This window comes from Marmota monax, unplaced genomic scaffold (assembly GCF_021218885.2).
Source record: "Marmota monax isolate L192 unplaced genomic scaffold, Marmota_monax_Labrador192_F-V1.1 WCK01_AAM20220418_F8-fsc00083, whole genome shotgun sequence".
Classification (NCBI taxonomy): Eukaryota; Metazoa; Chordata; class Mammalia; order Rodentia; family Sciuridae; genus Marmota; species Marmota monax.
Genome location: NW_026692848.1, coordinates 2,225,511 through 2,245,418, shown reverse-complemented (window position 1 = coordinate 2,245,418; position 19,908 = coordinate 2,225,511). Strand labels below are relative to the sequence as shown.

The 19,908-nt window shown below is 41.0% G+C and overlaps 1 protein-coding gene across 4 annotated transcripts in view; it reads left to right on the top strand.

Moving 5' to 3' along the window:
- Nucleotides 1-7,368: 7,368 nt before the first annotated feature.
- Nucleotides 7,369-19,908, top strand: part of Cep43 (centrosomal protein 43) — a 39,650-nt gene continuing 27,110 nt past the window's right edge. For 2 of the 4 annotated variants that reach the window (XR_006852684.2, XR_009227215.1), the window contains exons 1-6: nt 7,369-7,551; nt 7,850-7,903; nt 11,284-11,338; nt 11,823-11,911; nt 12,324-12,461; nt 17,387-17,467. Coding sequence is in view for 2 of the 4 variants with exons in the window: in XM_046449324.2 (XP_046305280.1) it covers nt 7,450-7,551; nt 7,850-7,903; nt 11,284-11,338; nt 11,823-11,911; nt 12,324-12,461; nt 17,387-17,467 (519 nt within the window). In the remaining 2 variants the exon portion in view is untranslated. The remainder of the gene's footprint in view (nt 7,552-7,849; nt 7,904-11,283; nt 11,339-11,822; nt 11,912-12,323; nt 12,462-17,386; nt 17,468-19,908) is intronic. The other 2 variants (XM_046449324.2, XM_046449325.2) reach the window with 2 other exon arrangements.

Genomic DNA, 19,908 nt, shown 5'->3' with positions numbered 1-19,908 from the left:
GCAGATGACCCTAAATGAAGGTCATTTTACAAAATATTGCCCTTAAGAACAGCAGTGTGTGGTAGACGGAGAAAGGATAGACCACTCCAGATTCAAGGACACTAACTAATGCTGGGTGTGGGGGCACATGCCTGAAATCCCAGCCACTAGGGACCTGAGGCAGAAGGATCGTGAGTTTGAGGTCAGCCAGGACAACATAGTCATACGCTGTCTCAAAAACAAAACAAAACACTAAAGTTATTCTTCATGGATTCTAAAGAAGTAGGACCAGTGATGATTTTGAGCTGAATCTTGAACTGGGAGGAAATGTTGCTATTGAGAATATTGTTGAAGCAGTTGGAGATTTTTGAGTAGGAACCAAAGAACCAATGACAGATGCGATGGGCTGGGTGGGTTCCCACTGACTCCCTCAGAGCCAGGTTTTCAATACTATGCAGTTTTTTGTGCTGTTGGTTAGACTGTCAGTAACCTGAAATCAACCGTGGTGAGCTGTTAACCATGGGAGCCAGCAAATGCTAAGAACCAGGTCCCCTCTCCCTTCCCGTTGTGCCAGCCTGCCACTTGATAATGGCATTGGGGTAGCGCTCCGTGTCCTCTGCAGACGTCAGGGTGCCGTGTGAAGCCATGGTCTTATTCTAAGGGCACACACGTGAGGGCAAAGCAGCTTGACCTCTGCCTCTTACTGAGGTGGTTCATGATGCACAGATAGACCAGTGGATAGAAAAAGCTAACATGGCAAAGTTGTGACAAGGATGAATCTGGGTAAGGAGCTATTTGGGGTATTCTTACGACTTTTCTGTAAATTTATTTTTTTTTCCGAGATAAAACATTAAATGTTTCCAGATTATTGAGAACAGGAAAGATAATTGATTTGCCCAGAGTCATGGAGAACATGGATTTTTGGTCCAAAACTCTCATGACGCCTGGAAGTGGCCTTATTTTAAAGATATTCAAAAGTTTTTTTTAAAACTTTCATGATAAAGTTAATGTGTGAACAGCTTTTAGATTTTGAAAGTAACCTGTTATGTGTAAACATTTACATTAAAAACAACACTGTTTTGTTTCCTTTTTCCTATTACAGTTGCAATGTTTCATTGGCTACAGAATTTAGAGTTGCCCAGAAGAGCTGATAGTCACTTGACCAAGGGAGAAAGAAGAAATGTATTTGAAGGCAGAGGGAATTTCATGTGGATCAAACAAAATTTACAAAATGTCGTCTATAAAGTTGACAAATTGCACTTACATAACACTAATTATAGATGGGGAATCATTCTGCAGCAGGTTTTCTCAAAATAGCTCTACTGACATCGTGGGCCTGATCATTCTGTGCTGTGCAGGTCCGTTCCAGGCAGCATGGGGCATCCGGCAGTGCCCTCCCCTCTACCACTGGAAGCCAGTAACCGAGCTCCCCACTCCCCAACCACCACCAAGAAAACATGTGTCCAGACATTGTCAGAAGTTCTCTGGGAGGGCATAACTGTTCCAGTGGGGAAGCACTGTTTCAGATATAGAAAAGTCAAAGAAAAAAGAGGATTGGTATATGTTCCTACACACACATATATGAAAGAAATATTAAGACAGCAAGAATTTCAGCGTGCATGTCCCAAATTGTGTGTGTATTTTAATCTTCTTGTGTATTGTTTAGATTCATTAATTAAATCAGTGCAATATTCTATTTCATACACATTTTAGAGAATGAATATATATATTTTGGAATGACAATAGCACTGGAAGGTGGGGCTGGAGATGTAACTCAGTGTTAGCCTACATACTTAGCTGGCTTGTGAGGTCCTGGGTCCGATCCTCAGCACCAAAAACATTTTTAAATGAACACATAAATAAAATGATGTTGACATCTACTGTTTTCAGTTAATTTATTTCTGTCCTGATGTATTTGCCAGATTCTGAGTCTAAATGTCAAAGACATTTAAGTAATGGGTTAAGAGAGCAGGCTAATAGTAATTTGAAGCAATTTTAAAAATGGTAATTCTTCAAGTAGAAGAGTAGCACATATCTACTGGAACACTGGAAGTGTGCATTTCTAAGGCTTGTATGTACCAGATATTGCCATGTTTCCATGGTTACAGATTTTGAACCAATCAATTCTTCATAGACATGCACTTAGCAACAAAGTAATTAAATTCATAAAGTGCGCTAGGCGGTGAAGGGAAACGAAGAAATAAACAAATAACAAGATTCTCAGGGAAATAGTAGAGTAGAAGAAAAACATCTTCATACTGATCTTAGTATGTAAGAACAGCTAGGAACTGGGCTGTAGCTCAGTACTAGAGGGCTTCCTGGGTTCAACCCATCCCCCCAAAATCTAACTTAAAGACGTAAATTAAATGGACAGTCAACAGATAATATTAGCTGCCCACTCTAACACTGTAGGGGAGGAGAATGTTTTCCCTCCGTCCATCTTAGATTCTCTGGTCAAGCGTCTGTAAACTCCATGGGAAGAAGGGGGAAAACACGTTTATTCCCCTGTGTGGCCTGTACCCAGGGAGCACTCTGTGGAGAGGGGTGGTTGGAACTCAGGCCCACGCAGCCTCTCAGCAGGGAACAATGAATGTTAGGAAAAGGACTGAGTCTCCAGGCAGCATCCTTCGGGAAGCTGAGCAGTGGGAATGGAGGAGGACCAGGGCCGGCTGCTGTGGTGGGTTGGTGCCCTCTGGGGCCAAGCAGGGCCAGCCTTTTCTCTAGGGACCAACCTCTCTCCATCCTGGTAGAGAGGGGAGGCCTTTAGCCAAATAGGCAGAAAGCAGAGGATTTTAAAAAAATGTTATCTGCTTGGACTCATTTGCCTTCAGCTCAAGATCAGCCTTATGCCAAAATGGTGGGACATTTTGGGGTGGCAAATTCTGGTATCCTATCTTTGAGCTGGTAATCAGAAATGCCCGTTGTCCTGCTGCACACTGCCCCCTGGTGGCGGTGGCTTTGAAGCTGTCTTGAGAAGGGAGAACATCTCCCTTGCATTTCCCATTTCCTTCATTCGGCCTTTTTTTTCTTTACCTACTTCTATTTAATTACATTATTGTGTGGTTTGAATATGTCACTAGAAAGTTCATGTGTTAGAAGCCTACTCTCCTATTTCATATGCTGACGTCATCTGGGTTTGGGGGAGGCATTAGGATTATTTGAGGTTGTAGGAGCAGAGCTGCATCAAGACAAAATGGCTTTATAGGAAGAAAAGATCTGAGTTAGCACATGTGTTCTGTCTTTCCATTCGATTCTCTGCCATGTGGTGAGGTGGTAAGAAGGCCACCTTGATATCGGTCTTCCTAGCCTCAGAACCACAAGCTAAATAATCCTCTATTTTTTATAAACTACCCAGTCTGCACCATCCAGTTATAGCAACAAAAAGCGAACTAACAAATATCTTATATAAATATTGGAAGAACGTGAAATACCATGGAAAGAGCAGGAACCCAATAGACTTGAGTGGCGGATCTTGGCTGTGTGACTGTGGACATACCACCTAGATTTTTGGAGCTTTGGTCTCATCTATAACAAGTCAGGAAAAAATTGTTTTCTCAGAGCATCACTGAGACAATGAAATTAGACAGTATGTTCAAAACAATAATATTTTTTTATTGTTCATTCTATGTTTCAGGATATTAAGTATTATCTACACATCTGATTATGTGTACTCATACATATACCCATATATACACGTGATTTTTATTTCCATGTACTTGTGAGAAACTGGCACAGAGAGGTTAAGAAACTTTCTGTGATCAACATAACCACTAAGGGTATTCAAACCTATGCACTGTAGCTCTGGAATCCATGATTTTGACTATCATACACCCTGATCAATAAGTTTTTGTCAAAATAAGACACTAAGCAATTTTGCTAATTTTCCAGGTGTGCTATGTCTTTTGCACAATCTTAAGATATTTGAAGAAATCGATGAGCCCTGGTATTGCAAGGTGACCAGTATCCTGCCACATAGGTTCCTGCTTAGGTAATGTGAGCTGCCTGGGAAGTAAAAAGTCTGAAACAATTAGTAAGAAATAGAGCCAGAGCCAGAAATTAGATATACAGAGGAGTGCTGATGGGTCTTCCAGTCCTGATGGGAGTACATCAAAGGCAGGGATAAGATTTCAGTAGGAGGAGTCTTGCTTCTAACCCTGGAGAGGAGGGTATCTTGCAGTAAACCGTTGATAGACATTTTGGCAAGCCAAACACAGACGCTGTGTGGCTCCAGCAGGTCACCCTCATCTCCAGTGCTGTCCTGAACTTGTGATGGAGCTGTGTAGGAAGCCACCAGAACCAGGTGTTCTCACACTAGCAGGGTTGCTGCTGGGAGTTCCTGATACCAGGCTTTCCTGCCCGATGGCTTCAACGTTGTTCTAGTTCACGCACAGTTCATGCATGGCATCCCACGACCCTGGAGAAACGTACTCCTTCTCCACTGCCTGATCCTTATAAAAACAGGACACCTGACCCCAAGTAAGAAAGTCTACCACTGAGTACAGACTGGTGGACTCTTTTTATGATTCCAGAATCATTTTTAATTTTAACATCAAAGACACATTTTATTTCAAGAAAATAAAAGCAGAAAGTCAGAAGGCATTTCCTTGTTCTACCCTCTTGTGTTTATTCTTATCAGAATCTAGTTATTTCACACTTAAAGTTACTGGAACATATTTGTTATGGTTAGTTTTATGTGTCAACTTGACTGGGTCATGGAGGGCCTCCATGTTCAGTCCAGCGTTATTCTGGAGGTGTCTGTGAGCATGTTTAAACTGGTAGACTGAGTGGAGCAGAATGCTCCCTCTAATTTGGGTGTTCAGCTGAAGGCCTGATGAAACAGATGACCATCCCCAGTAGAAGAGTCTTTCCTGCCTCCTCACCTTTAGACTCAGACTGAAACACTGACTGTCCCCTGTCTCAAGCCTGCTACCTTTGGCCAGGAGGCACACCATCCGCTCTCCTGGGTCTCCTGCTTGCCAACTCAATCAACAGATCTCAGGACTGGTTCCTGGAAAGAGCAGGAACCCAACAGACTTGAGTGGCGGATCTTGGCTATGTGACTGTGATGGTCCCATGAGCCAATTCTTTATAATAAATTTCTTTGTGGGTGCATATGTATATATGTATGTATATATGTAGACATGTACACAGTTTCTGCTTCTCTGGAAATAAATAAAATATCCGTGCCATATCCATGTTTCTCAGCTCTATCCTCTCCTTTTCATGTTCTCTTCTGTGACCTTATTTGAGGCCTTTCTTAATCCTTCTTGACTATTGGAGCAACTGTTTTAGTGTCATTGCATCTCACCTTCCCATCCCCTCTTGCTTCTGGAGTCTCAAAATCTAAAGAGGCTACTGCCGACATTGCTTTAAAATATATTTTTTAGTTGTAGTTGGACACAATACCTTTGTTTTATTTATTTATTTTATGTGGGGCTGAGGATTGAGCCCAGTGCCTCACATGTGCTAGGCAAGCGCACTACCACTGAGCCACAGCCCCAACCTGCCCACATTGCTTTTACAGTTACATTTACAGGCCATTTCCTACCTTCAGGATGAAAGTCAGATTTGCCACGTTGGCGGATGAAGCCCTCGCACTCTGGCCACCTCAGCCAGACCTTACCACTGCCCGTGTCCCTTGGCCCTGTCCCCTGGTATCTTTCCTCTCTTCCTTACTGACCAGGAAACCCCTATTACAACAGGTGTTCAGCAGCACTCCATTAGGAGACTGACGGTCACCATGGGGTGATGGCTTGAACAACAGAAGTACACTTTCCCACACTTCTGGAGGTGGAAGTTCAAGATTATGTGGCAGCACTTTTGGTTTCTGTGAGGTGCCTCTGCATGGCTTAGAGGCATGGAGAGAGTCCTGATCTCTCTCCCTCTTCTAAGCACGCCAATCCTATTGGATTATGACCTCACACCACCTTTATTGCCCCTGTGGGCCTGCTCTCCAAATACAGTCACTGTAGGACACTGTTCTCTGTCCTCCTTGAATGTCTGTCCAGCTGCTTCTTCTCTTACCCTCCCTTTTCAGTCTTTTCAGTCAGTTTTAAGAGTTATCTGTCTGAATCCCTGAACTGTCAGCTCCCTGACTCAGGGAAAGGAGCTCTGCTGCCTCTTCACTACCTAATTTAGGGCCTAGAACAGAGCAGGTGTTCAACTTGTCAATTCAAGGAATTTCAAATTGTCTTCCAGATGTCCAAAGCTGCATGTTCATCACAGGCTTCAAATGGCTCATTCCCCAAACCAATGCGTCATTGTGCCAGCTCCTGAATCCTGCTTCTGCCATAGATGCTGTTTTCATTTCCCCATGGGTCCGGCTTTCCAGCCTCTGCGTCTGTGTCCTTCCCCAGCAGGAGCACTCTTCCCTTCTGCCTTCCTCTTGTCTACCTGGTCCATGGGTGTCTTCCTGGCTTTCCAGGCGTCCATCCCCATTTTCTAACCAGATCAGATTCTGTTGTCGGCAACTTGAGCACTACACCAGACCCTTTCTCTTAAAGGTCATGTCATCATTTATGTTTGGAATGGTCTTACTTCTCTCAAATGAATCCAATTTAATTATTTTCTTTTTAAGTCCACCTCAAAACTAACTTCTTAATCTTTTCTCTTTAGATACAAGAAAAGGCTTCATTTAAACTCAGTTTTTCCTGTATTCTTGTTGTTAGACCATCAATATGAAAGATGTTTTTCAGCACTTGTATCTCAGATTCTAATCTGCCGACTACCTGCAGGAAGATAAAGGAGAGCTCCTACGCCCTGTCACAGCCCTTGTGGATGAGAGCATTTCCTATGAGTGCTGGAGTTTGGGATTCCCTTTCCCTCCCCAAGTATTCTTGCAAAAGGACTTAAAACACACCGGAGTAAACAGTAGGACAAGGCCAGTGCACTGAGCCTTCATTCCTAGCCTCCACCCGAAATACAGACTCACTTTCTCGAGAAAGTGTTTACACACACACAAACACAGACACACATAGACGCACATATGGGCGTAGACACATGCATGAGTTGTACATGCAGACACTGCCCGACGGCGGTCTCTCGGGGTTAGGCCGCAGCTGGGCAGTGCACTGAACCAAGAGCCAACCACCACCCTATTGGAATTGGGACGAGAATTCTGCAGCGCAGACCTGGCGCTCAGACACCTGCAACTCTACCCCGGCCCCGAGCCCCGCCCCGAGCCCCGCCCCGAGCCCCGCCCCGAGCCCCGCCCCGACCGAGCCCCGAGGCCTGGACTTGCGTCGAGTCCTCGCCCTGGCGTCCGACGTCCCGCCCCCACAACCCCAATCTCGACTTGCGTCGAGTCCTCGCCCCCTGCGTCCCGACGATTCGCCCTCTCGCGTCCGCCCGTAGTCTCGAGGCCCCGCCCCCGACGTGAGGGGCGGGGTTCGCTGCGTCGCTGCGCCGTGCGGCTTCTGCGGCGGCCGTTGGCCGTTAGCGCGGCTTGGGCGGTTGTCTTGGAGAAGCAAGATGGCGGCGACGACGGCCGCGGTGGTGGCCGAGGAGGACACGGAGCTGCGGGACCTGCTGGTGCAGACGCTGGAGAACAGCGGCGTCCTGAACCGCATCAAGGTGCGCGGACGCCGACAGGGTGGCCGGGAGGCGGGCGGCCGGGCCGGGCGGGCGCGCCATCTTGTGGAGGCGGGTGAAGAGGGCGCGGGGCCGGGAGCGCGGGCCGCGCGGGGTGGCCGCCCGCGGCTCGGGGTCGGCGGGCGCGGGGTGGCGGCCCGCGGCGGAGGGTCGGGGGCGCGAGGTCAGCGGACCGCGCTGCGGCGCCGGGCCGGTCGGGGAGGGGGCGCCGCGCTGGCCGGAGGATGGGCAGCCCGCAGGTGCCCGGCGGCTCCCGGTAACTCCCCTTCTCCTTCTCCAGGCTGAACTTCGCGCAGCTGTGTTTTTAGCACTAGAAGAGCAAGAAAAAGTAGAGGTACGCAGCCCGCAGATGTAGCTAGCGGGGGTCAGCCGGCTTCTGGCCGCTTTGGGACGCCCCGAGACGGACTGCTGCAGCCTGCGGTCCGCTGCGGACGGCCACACGTCAGGTTCTCTATGACTGGGGGGAACCGACGGTATTCTTTTGTGTATCTTCCTGAATCTTGGAGTATTCCTAAAAGTATGCACAGTAACTTAGGCCAGTGCTAAATCCGAAACAAAAAGTTGTAGGAGTTACCAGAAGAAATGGTTCATTGTCAGTGAGTTAGCTGAGACTGTTCAGAACCCTTCATAAGCTTGTATGCATTGTGCATCTTCAAGGTAGGGGGTGTGTAGTATGTAACTTTCCAAATTTTTTTTGTCCTCTAGTATTTTTCACATCTTTTTATTCAATCGATAATTTATAGGGTTTTTTTATTTTTATTTTTTTGCCCTCTACCAATAATCCCCTAAAAAATCCTAACTAAATATCCTGTAACTTGTCAACAAGGTTCACTTTATAATCAAAGTCTTTCACTGTCCTTGATGGCACTTTTCCCACTTGCTTAGACCTATGTACCTTCTGTTTAATTTCATCAAACTGTTCATTTATTGTTTGCTCTCTCCTTGTTTGTTTTGAAGCATTAGTTTTTTTTTTTTTTTTTTTTTTTTTTTGGTGATTCTGGGGATTGAACCCAGGGCTTTGTGCATGCAGGGGAAGCACTCTACCAAATAGCTATATCTCCAGCTTGATTCTTTTTTCTTGATTAATCTAGAACCATGGGCCTTCCCTCAGAAACCCTGACTACTTCACTTTCTAGATACAGCCACTTAACCATATGAATTGGTGATGCTACAGGTTGGTGGCTACCACCCGCAGCTGGGAGCTGATCAGGGTCCAGCCGATCTGTGTTTTACTTGGCAGTCCCCTCTTTAACTTCATTTAAGCCTTCTGCTTTATCTGTTCTCTTTGCTCTAGACAGATTGTCTTGTCTTCTCCCTCACAGGGAAAAATGGAAATCATCGAGTCCTTTGTGTCTTCCTCTTCCTGCCCCCAATCTACTGCTTACCTTAGGAAAAGCTTACCTAAAAAGCATGTATCTGTACCTCCCTCTACCTCTCTCTTTCCTGCTTTAGAAAAGGCACTGTCTTTTGTTTTTTGTGTTTTGGGGGGGGGGGTGGGTAGGTACCTGGGATAGAACCCAGGGGTGCTTAACCACTGAGCCACATCCCCAGCTCTGTTTTTTTCTATTTTATCTAGAGACAAGGTCTCGTTGATCGCTAAGTTGCTGAGGCTGGCTTTGAACTCGAAGTTCTCAGCCTCCCAGCCTCTGGGATTACGGGCATGCACCACCACGCCTGGCAAGGCCCTGTCTTATCCAGGTATTATTACTTTGGGTTTTGCCTTCCATAGTCTTATTTTTTTTTTCTTCCTTCCAGAAATCTAGGTTTTGAAACAATGTGTATATCACATACCATTTCTTACAGTACCAGACATTCTGTCATTAACATTTTAAATATACCACTACTATACCTTAAGAAGGTCTCTTGCTACAGTCAAGAAGAATATCTTGAGTATACTTTGTTTTTTACCTGTCTGGTTGAGCATAGTGGCATTTGACATTCTTAATTCCTTCTTACTTGAAAAGTCTCCCTTGACCTTTGAGACCTCTTTCTGTTCTGTTTTTACTCTTTTCTTATTCCAAGATATCTTTAGCATGATCTTTTTTTCTGTACTGCACTTGAACTCTTGCACTTGTTACCTTGTTCCCCAGTTTTCATTCTGTATTCTTTTCCTAGTGACCTTAATAACACCTGTAACTTGAGCACCATATTTTCAGCGCCTATGTTTCTCCTGAGCTGCAGGCCTGTATGTTCAACTAACTAATAGACCCATCTTTCTGGGGAAATCAGGCAGGAAATGTGTTTCTTAGGCCTTGCCTTTCTTTCTGCCTACCTGCTCAGTCCTCACCCAGCTGTCTGTCCAGTCTGTCTCTGAAGGTCAGTGTGAAGGTACTCTGCTGCCTGCTTTGCCTGTGCTTCATTATTTCCTTTCCAGAGTGCTCTATCCTGTTCCTATTATCTAGGCTTCCCTTTGCTGACGCCCCTCACAATCCCCCTGGAGTCCTCTATATTGCTTCTAGATCTAGATTGACTGTTTATAATACATATCTGATCTTGTCTCTCCATTCTTTCCTGAGTGTTTTAGTTGACTCAGTCTTCAAATTTCCTAAACTAGACTATCGGGGTCCTTCGTGATCTTTCCCTCTTTTTTGAAAACAAAACAAAACTTAATTGAGGTATAATTGAGCAACAGTGAATTCAGCATATAAAATGTGTAATTTGGTAAACTTTTACATTTATGCTAAATATGTACTGATTACCACCATCAAGATAGTGAACATAACTCTAATCCTTCAAAATTTTCTTGTGTCCCCCCTGCATCCTAAATATGTCTTCAGAGCCATATGAATGGGATCCTATAGTATGTACTATTTTTGATCTGGCTTCTTTTGTTCAGCATAATGCACTTGAAATTCATTTTGTGTGTATTAAGTCATGTCATTTAATCTTGGGTTCAAGATATCTTTCCATTGATTCATTGAATGGATACATGACAACTTGTTTAACCATTTACCTGTTGATACACATATTTAAATGATTTTTGGATCTTGATTATCATAATTAAATGCTGTGAACATTCATGTAAAAGTCTTTGCTTAAATTTGTGATATCTCTTGAGAAATACGTAAGGGTGAAATAAGTGGATCACATTCATACTAGGGATATTTTAAGCTTTCCAAAATGATTGTGCCATTTTGAATTCCCATCGGCAGTTTATGAGGCGCTTATCTCCCTGTAACTCGTGCTCAGCTCGAGGAGGTCCCTCTTGTGCTGCCTTGTTTGAGCCTCATTGTCAGTAATCACAGCTTTGATGCAAAAGAGTATTTTTTCCTATATTTATTCACATCTATAATTACAAAGATAAGTTGAACTATGGCTACTTGTAATTGGAAATTTTAAGTATGTATGTTATAAACAATAGAGACCTAAGATGATAAAATATCATACTCCATACATTTGAAATAATAAATAGTTGTTTAAATTTAATTGCATTTTACAGGAGTATTGAAGATATTGGACTTCAAAAGCAGTTTAATGAATAATTTATAGAACAATTTAAAACAAACATGGGTCTTCATGTATGGCTTTTTAACTTTGAGACATTATTAAATAGTACAAATCAAGTCCTGTTTGTGAAATGGATTTCAGAAACTAATTTTATGAATGATAACATATTACTTATGTCTTTGCCAAAAATTAAACTTAATGTACATTTCATAGTTATTTTTAGGATAAACATGACACTTAAAATATTTCATTTTTTTTTTTTAACAGAACAAAACTCCTTTAGTCAATGAAAGCCTGAAAAAGTTTTTAAATACAAAAGATGGTAAGACTTTCCATTCATTCTTGTTTATTTTTATCTGCCTCTGAATTTTCAAATCTTGTCACCATTTGGGGAAAAATCAGAAATTTTATCTTTTTTTCAAGTATGTTTTCTTATAGATGCGCATTTAAAAATATTTTGCTGTGTAACAGTCACATTGCTATTGTTCAGTGGGTTTGGTTGTGGAAAGTTGTTGGTTAAAGCAAATTTTACATAAACACAATTTTAATATAAAAAGTACAACATTGAAATATTTTTGTGGAATATTGCATTGTTTTATAGTTTCAGACTAGTGATCCTAAGGAAAAAATTGAAGATTGAGATTTTTTATTATTTATCTATTTAAAGAGAAGAAATTCATAATTTGAAAAATTTAGAAGCCTCTTTTTCTCCTGTTCATTATCTTATTTCACCAAGGCTGCTTGGTGAAATTGAAATTGAAAGTTTTTTAGGATTTGCTTACACAATTTTTTCTTGATCTTTACAGGTCGTTTAGTGGCTAGTCTTGTTGCAGAATTTCTCCAGTTTTTTAACCTTGACTTTACCTTGGCTGTTTTTCAACCTGAAACAAGCACAGTAAGAACAATGATTTTTACATCTGTTTTCACGTCCCTGAAACATTGATACAAATGAGTTATTATTAACCTGGAAGCTTATAAAATTTATCAAGTTATATTTACTTGCACACAGATTAATTTTTTTAATTGATGATTCATTTTTCTTATAAAAGCTATTTGAACTGTCAGAGAAAAGGTACCAGTGTTGCTGCTTCATGTAATTTGTAGCTTGCTAATAAAGTTGAGTATTATTAGAGTTAGTTTTGTCATGATCCTATGCTGTGGCATTTTTAAAAAAAAAAAAAAAAAGTAAAATTTTAAAAGTAGACATTCACTAGAAAGATAGCTTGTTTGAGTTTGGAGATACTTTCTGTGATCTCTGGATGTACTTTTGGTATTTTTTTGGGCACATGTGTCTTCTTCTTTTCCAGTTTCAAGGTCTAGAAGGTCGAGAGAATTTAGCCCGTGATTTAGGTATCATTGAAGCGGAAGGCACTGTGGGAGGACCCTTATTACTAGAAGTGATCAGACGCTGCCAACAGAAGGAGAAAGGGCCCTCCGGTGGGGAAGTAAGTGTGATCCTTCATGATTTGTTTTCGTTTTTGTCTAATTTGACCAGTAGAGTAGATATATGCAGTGAGTCAAGGTTAACATGAAAAGATTTGCTTAAAGATAATGAAATGCAGTGAGAATAAATATATATTTTAATGAAAATTGAAATATTCTGATCACTTATTTTTTAGTTGGACACAATACCTTTATTTTATTTATTTAATTTTATGTGGTGCTGAGGATCAAACCCAGGGCTTTGAACTTGCTAGGCAAGTGCTCCAGCGCTGAGCCACAACTCCAGCCCTGATTTTGACACTTTTGTATATTGTTTTAGTTATTGATCTTCAGAGTGTTGAATTGAGGAGCCAAACTGTCTGAAAAAAAATGATAGTTCCTCATTGCTTAGCTCTCAAACTTTAACATGTTACTTAATCTCTCCATTGCCTCATTTATAAAATTTGGATAATAGGATCTACATCTTGTGGGTGTTGTAAGACTCATGAGTTAACACATATAAAATGTAAGAATGATACTTGACATAGGAAATATTCAGCTAGTTTTTAGTTTTTATTTTAGTTAAATTTGGAAGAGATGATGTATAGACAATTTTTTTTTTAATTTAAAGGTTTTTTTAGATTATGTTTAAAACTGAGCTGTTGATTTTGCTTAGTTTCAAAACGTTTTCAAATTTGTTGGTTAGCAGTGATCTTCTTATTCTTAACCTTTCTTTTCAGAACTACTCCTGAGCAGGTCTGACTTATATTTAAATACTGTTTCAGTCAGTTTTTTGTTGCTGTGACCAAAAGACCTGACAAGAACAACTTAGAGGAGGAAAAGTTATTTTGGCTCATGATTTCAGAGGTTCAGTCCGTGGTCAGCTGACTTCATAGCTCTGGGCTTGAGGTGAGGCAGAACATCATAGCAGAGGGGCATGGAGGAGGAAAGCGCTTCAGCACATGGTGACCATGAAGCAGAGAGCTTTGCTCACCAGGGACAAAACATGAACCCCAAAGGCGTTCCCCTGGTGACCTATCTCTAGCAACACTCTCTTGCCTATAGTTAGACCCAGTTAATCCCTGTCAGTGGATTAATCCATCAGTTAGGTTACAACTCTCATAATCCAATCATTTCACTTCTGAACCTTCTTGCATTGTCTCACATGAGCTTTTAGGGGACACCTTATATCTAAACCATAATACACACATTAGTTTTACATGAAGATACTGTCTTAAAGATGTAGATACGTGTGTGACTATTCCAGATTTGTGGCTGAGTATGCTTTTTCAGTCATAGAAATTTCTAGAATGTGGATGGAAATGGGCCTGTGTATGTATTCCATTTGGGGAGTCTAAGTGTATGTTTTCAACTGGGAACTTTGAAAATCAGTAAAGCTTGCTTTAGTACTAATTGAATTTCAGGCATGGTAAATATATTCCATGGATAATAGAAGAAGATTTTGTGTGCTTGAAGAGCTCAGAGGTATTCAGGATAAAAAAATGCTTCCAGAATTAATGTTTAAGTAACAGTTCAAGATTAGAGAGGAAGATTATACATGATTTTTTTTAACAAATGTTTGTGAATAATTATTTTAATTCAAAGGGTGAAGTGATTGTTTCATGCCAAAATTTTGCTAAGCAATGTGAGTAAGATATTGGTTGGGGGACCAAGTTTAATAAGGGCACATCAGAAGGCAGAAGAGTGCAGCAAGGCGGTTGGGGAGCTGGCTAGATCCAGGACCCGGGACCGACGGCCTCTGAGCCGTCGTAGTCTGTGTATTGCACCTTCATTCACTTATTCCTCAGTAAGTCAATAGGATTTTGTTGTCTTCTTATATGATGGACATTGTTATGTATTAGGGTATGAAAAATGGCTCAACAGTCTCCTGGACCTCGAGTCTACAGTTGGTGGCAGCATTTCTTTTTTTGCACTCCTCTCAACTTCTGTGATCCCGAGGTCTTTTCTTTCTCCACCCGCCCTTTTGTTTTCTTTCTCTGTTACTCTCTGTGCTGATTGCAGTGGTAGTTGCATGTTTTTCTCTCTGGTCCTCTCTCTTCATACCCTAGGTAACAGCTGGACTCTAGAGCCAGACTGTTGGGTTGGAACCCCAGCCTGCCACATTTTGGTTGTGTGAGTTGTTTTAGTTTAGAAGTCGATAACGGAAGCTCTCAGAGCAGTGTTGGCATGGAGGTGTGAGTGGGTAAACCCTGGCCTTTGTTATCACTGTTTCTTAGTTTTGTATAGATACTGTGTGGATGACTCCCTTAGCCATTGCCCAATCCTCTCCCCTGGCTTCAGCTTGGAATTTCCAGCTCTTCACTACATATAACAATCTGGATAAACCACTAGTACATTTAAGTTCTGTGAAAAAGCTGACTTCTAAAAAAGAAAAACAAGACAAGAACAGCCTTCCTATCCCCACAAACCAACCTCAGTTCCAGGTGTTCTTGCATTCTTTCCTGGGCTCTGGAACTCCAGGCTCCACCCCAGGAGTGCTCCTCAGGTAGCCCTGGATGTGGTCACTTTGTTAGGAGGAATTCACTCTTGCCTGCATGCTCTAGTTGTGGCAGCTGGCAGTTAAGGAAAAGTTAATTGCTGTAAGCTCTTCTCTGCTAGACATATGTTTGCACCAAGTTGAGACCTGGTAAAGCCTTTGCTTTGTGGTTGATGAGATTTGAGAGTAAAATGAATCAGTGTGTTCTTCAGTACCGTGTTCTGGTGGGTAGAACTGCAGCCTGCCCTGTCAGTTTGTCCTGACTCACATCCGATTCTTTCAGATAGACTAAGCATGGAACTTGTTCTTCAAAATAGAATTGTTTTGCTCTCTAGATTGCAAAACAATTAAGTTGGACATTTTATCCCCACTTTTTGCTGTTTTTTTCCCCTCTTAATATTTGGGTATTTAGTCTTTTTTAGCTTTTCCATCATTTATTAGTATTTTACTTTATTACTTTGAAAGAAAGCCTGATGTCAGAACAGAATAAAAAATTACAGGTTTTATTGTCCTTTGACTTTTGATAATAGAAACTAGCTATGGATTAACTTGTTGAGCTCAGTTATTAGGGCTTTTTGCCAAAACTTTATTTTAAAACTACCTTAAGAATTGAGTTGCTCTGTTCCGCATACTTCATTGTGGTTGACTATTAGTGTCTCCCGGCTGTAGTTCATCAGAAGCACTCTCTTGTTTCTGAGCTCATCCTGGATCATTATCCTTTCCTTTAGCACCTTCATCATCCATCTTCATCTCCGTTCCTCAGGGTTCTCACCTTTACAGTCTTCACTGTTGCTGAATTATTTTTAAAATTCAATTCTTCATGTGTTCTTTCTTTAAAAATTGCTATGACTATCATAATGGTAATTTGAATCTCTAGATTCTTTGTCCTTAATCTCAGCTCCGGAGTGATACTGCAGGATTCTGTTTGTGTAGGTTTTTTTTGTTGTTGTTTTGTTTTTTGAAGTGTGAAACCTTGTGGAAGTTGAGTATCTCATTTCTGGAATGTGTTTCAGATCTCTTGAGTATGTTTGTATAGCTGTGCCGGATCACCTGTCCTAAAAATCTGAAGTCTGAAACTTTCTGTGTTTTCAGATAGGAATATTCAACTTGCATTCAATCTAGACTGAACTTAATTACTTGAAAGCAGCTTATGTCTTTTTGCCTGCTCTTATTGTCTTATCCTATTATCTGCCTGAAATGATACATCTGTCCCATCACTCAGCCTGCAATGTTATCCTTGTGGTACTATCCACAGCTGGCTGACTGTGGTGTTTCCTCCTCTTGTTGTTCTCTCACTACTGGTAACTGATGTCTAATTTAGAATTTATTCTGCTGATTGTTAGTCACATATATTTATCTTTGTCATACTACTAGATCACAAGTCTGTTGAGGACAAGGGTTTTCTTTTCATGCACCTGGTAGGATCAAAGACATGGTGATTAGCTGTTGTTTGCTCATGGTCAGTGGAAAGTCTTTGAAGTCTTTGAGTGCTACATGAAAGACAAATTTGTAAAGGTTAGAGAAAATTAGAAGTAAAACCTGTAGGAAGGCGAATCTAGACAAAGAATGGAAGCAGAATAGAAATGAGAGAAAGATTACCCTTTAAAGAAGAATCAGCAAGATTTGGTAAATTAGTATTCTGGCAAGGGGCAGAGTCATAGAAGGCCGTGTGAGAAAGGAAGAGCTCAAAGATGAGCCTATAGTTCCTAACCTGGGAGAAGATGCTGCCATTATAGAATGGGCTTGGGAAGAAGCCATGATGTATAGCACATTTTCATATTTAAAAAATTGTAGTTGTTAAAGACTTTCTAAAACAAAATAGCCAGTATTTAATACAGTGTCATAGAGCTTATGGTAATAATAACAGGTGAATTTTTGGAAGTGATTCTTATTCAGGAAATATTTTTAAAAACTCTCCTTTGCATTTATGATTAAAACCTTGTGCTGAGAGACATATGTAACTATTGCACATATAAGCCATACTAGAATAGCTGCTTTAAAATGGAAAAATAATAAAGGGGCATAAAAGAGAAATAGAGTACTACCGTTTGTAGAAGCTGATGGTTTTTGTGAGAGTTGCTATTTGGTATTTTTTTTCTTGACATATAATGAAGGAGGGTAGAAAAAGTAGACCTTTGAGAATCACAGAATAATATTAGCAGAGAAGGGAAGAGAGAAAGTCAGTGTTGAAAAGATAGATTAGGGGCATATTGCAGTGCAAACTAGGTGGCCTTCAAGGTGACTGAAATATTTTATAGGTAATTAGAATGTGGATGCATTTTTTTTTTTTTTTGGTAAAATTAGAGGAAATCTGATAAGAAAAGTTATGTGAATGAGGCAAGAAGTAAAATGCCAATTTTGTACATTGTTTTTAAATGCTAAGATTCCTTTGAAAGATAATTTGTATATTCTTGTTTTATTTTTAAATGTGTTTTAAATTGTGATTTTTAGGGTGCACTGGATCTGTCTGATATACATTCTCCACCAAAGTCACCAGAAGGAAGAACCAGTGCACATGGAACCCCCAGTAAGGTGAGTTAGCTGGGTATCAAAGTAATATCCGCACTGAGACTCCGAGGGCTCTTCCCTCTACCCTTGTGTGTTCTAGGTTTTCTTGTTCTTTTGTAACAAGGGCTCTGATTTGTTCAAGGTGCCTTTTTCTTTTTGGTTAAGTATGTGTTTCAAAATTTCTATTCCTTTTGTTGAATTTTGTAGGAAAAAATATGCCCTTAAACATCAGAGTTGTAGAATATTTGAACTCATTTGGATCTTTGAATATTTTCTTCCATTACCAAGGAGATTTGTTTACTTTTCATTTATAAATTCCTAGTTTGAGAATATTAGTTTCCAGAATATAATTGTTGTGTTGAATATTATATACTGTTAAATGGGTGGTCAGATTTAGAAATTGTAAATCATGATGGTTTTTTATATTAATGAGCTATTTTAATAAAATTTATGGGAAAATATACGTACTATGGTTAGCTTTGTGTGTGTGTGTGTGTGTGTGTGTGTGTGCATGTGCATTTGTGCTTGTGTACTATTAAAGAAAAGACCTGATTTGGGGGATATGGTTTAAAGGAGCAAAAAATTGAGTTGAATGCTTCAATTTAAGATCAAGAATATACATATAGCAATAGAGGAACAAATATATGATTGTTAGGAAAGTTGGTGACTGACTGGAGTGTAGCTGGTCTTATTTAAGAATGGGCTTGGGTCATGGTTTAGTCTAGTCAGACTGCTGTGATAAAACATCCCAGGAGGGGAGGTTAATAAAGAGCAGATGTTTGTTTATCCCAGTTCTGGGGCTGGAAGTCCAGGTTAAAGGCGTGCAGACTTGGTGTCTGTTGAGGGCTTACCTCCTGGTTTTTAATTGGGACCTACTATATGTCCTCACATGGTGGAAGGGATAAGGGAGCTCTCTGGAGCCTCTCTTATTTATAAGGGGATTAATCCCATTCATGAGGGTTCAACCCTCTGGCCCTAATAGCTTCCCAAAAGTTCCCCTTCCTGATACTATTATCCAAGGGATTGGAATTTCAGCATATGAATTTGGGGGGACATAAACATGCAGTCCATCACAGGTTACATTTGTATTCTATGATTTTTCCTTTATTTCTACTCCATAGAAATAGAGTTATGCTGTGGAGTACATTCAAAGATGAAGCTGTGAGTTCAGGGTGGTACGGTGACTTTTACGTAAGAGGTGATATTTTAAATCAGGGGAGTAAGCTGGGCATGGTGGCACATGTCTGTGATCTGAGCAGCTCAGGAGACTGAGGCAGGAGGATCTCAAGTTTAAAGCCAGTCTTGGCAAAAACAAGGTTCTAAGCAAGTCAGTGAGACCCTGTCTCTAAGTAAAATATAAAATGGGGCTGGGGATATGGCTCAGTGGTCAAGGGTTCAATCCCTGGTAGCAGTAAAAAATTTTAAAAAATTAAAAAATCAGGTGAGTCTCCAGAGGGCAGTGACTCAATTGCCAGATGAGAACGCTGCCCAGTGACTGCTGCTGTTGGCATTGCTGCTGCTGAAGGTTAGAAGCCCAGAGAAACGCCGTGCTTTATTTTTGACTGAGAAAAAAGATTATCATATTGTTCATAGTTTTTCTTCTGAGATTCCTAGTTAGCGTTTTTTAAAGCGAATTTTTTAAAAAGTTGTTTTCCCTCATGCTTGTGGGTGCTGTAATCCTGACAACAGAATAGGTCATGAGTAAATGTTAAAAAATTAATTGCTGATAAAAGAGCTTGTGGAAGAAAGACTTATTTTCCACAAAAATATCTGGCATTAGAGATTAAAATTAACTACTATTTATTTCAAAATAGTTACCAGCAGCATTGAGCTATTTGAAAGTTCTCTTTTTATCGAGTTATTAAGACAAATTAACAATGTGAACCTACGTAAAGTATATCTTTGGGTTAAAATATTAAAGTCTGTTTACATACTCATTCTTAAAGAATTTTTAACTTTGGAGAATTATGAGAATCCTCAGTGTTTTAGGTTGTTAAATGTTGCCCAAAACTCTTACGTTCATTGCCGATTCAGAGGACAATGCCTATCCTCAGGCGGAACCACCACGCTTCTGCCACTCATTTCTGTTCAGTGTGATTACCATGTCATAGTTGGCACCATAAGCTCGGGTTGCAATGGCGCCTTCAGAAATAACTCTAGGTGGTTGCTGGCCACTCTAGGGTGAGATCTTTTTTAAAAATGAATCCTTATTTTGTCTCTTAACATGCAATTGCCCTCTAGTTTTAAGGGTCTGGATTTGGGATTCTAGTACTTCTACCACCCTCTTCTTGCCGGCTGCCTCCCATGGTTCTCATGAGCCTTGAGAGCCTAAGCAGGGATGTTGTGGCCAATGAGAGGGTCCCACCAGCCTTTAGGAACTCTTTAGGAGCTTCGAATGCTCCTAGGATGGTTGGGTAAGGTCAGGACAAGTATTCTACAGAGCTGCTTAGGAGCTGAAGCCAGGC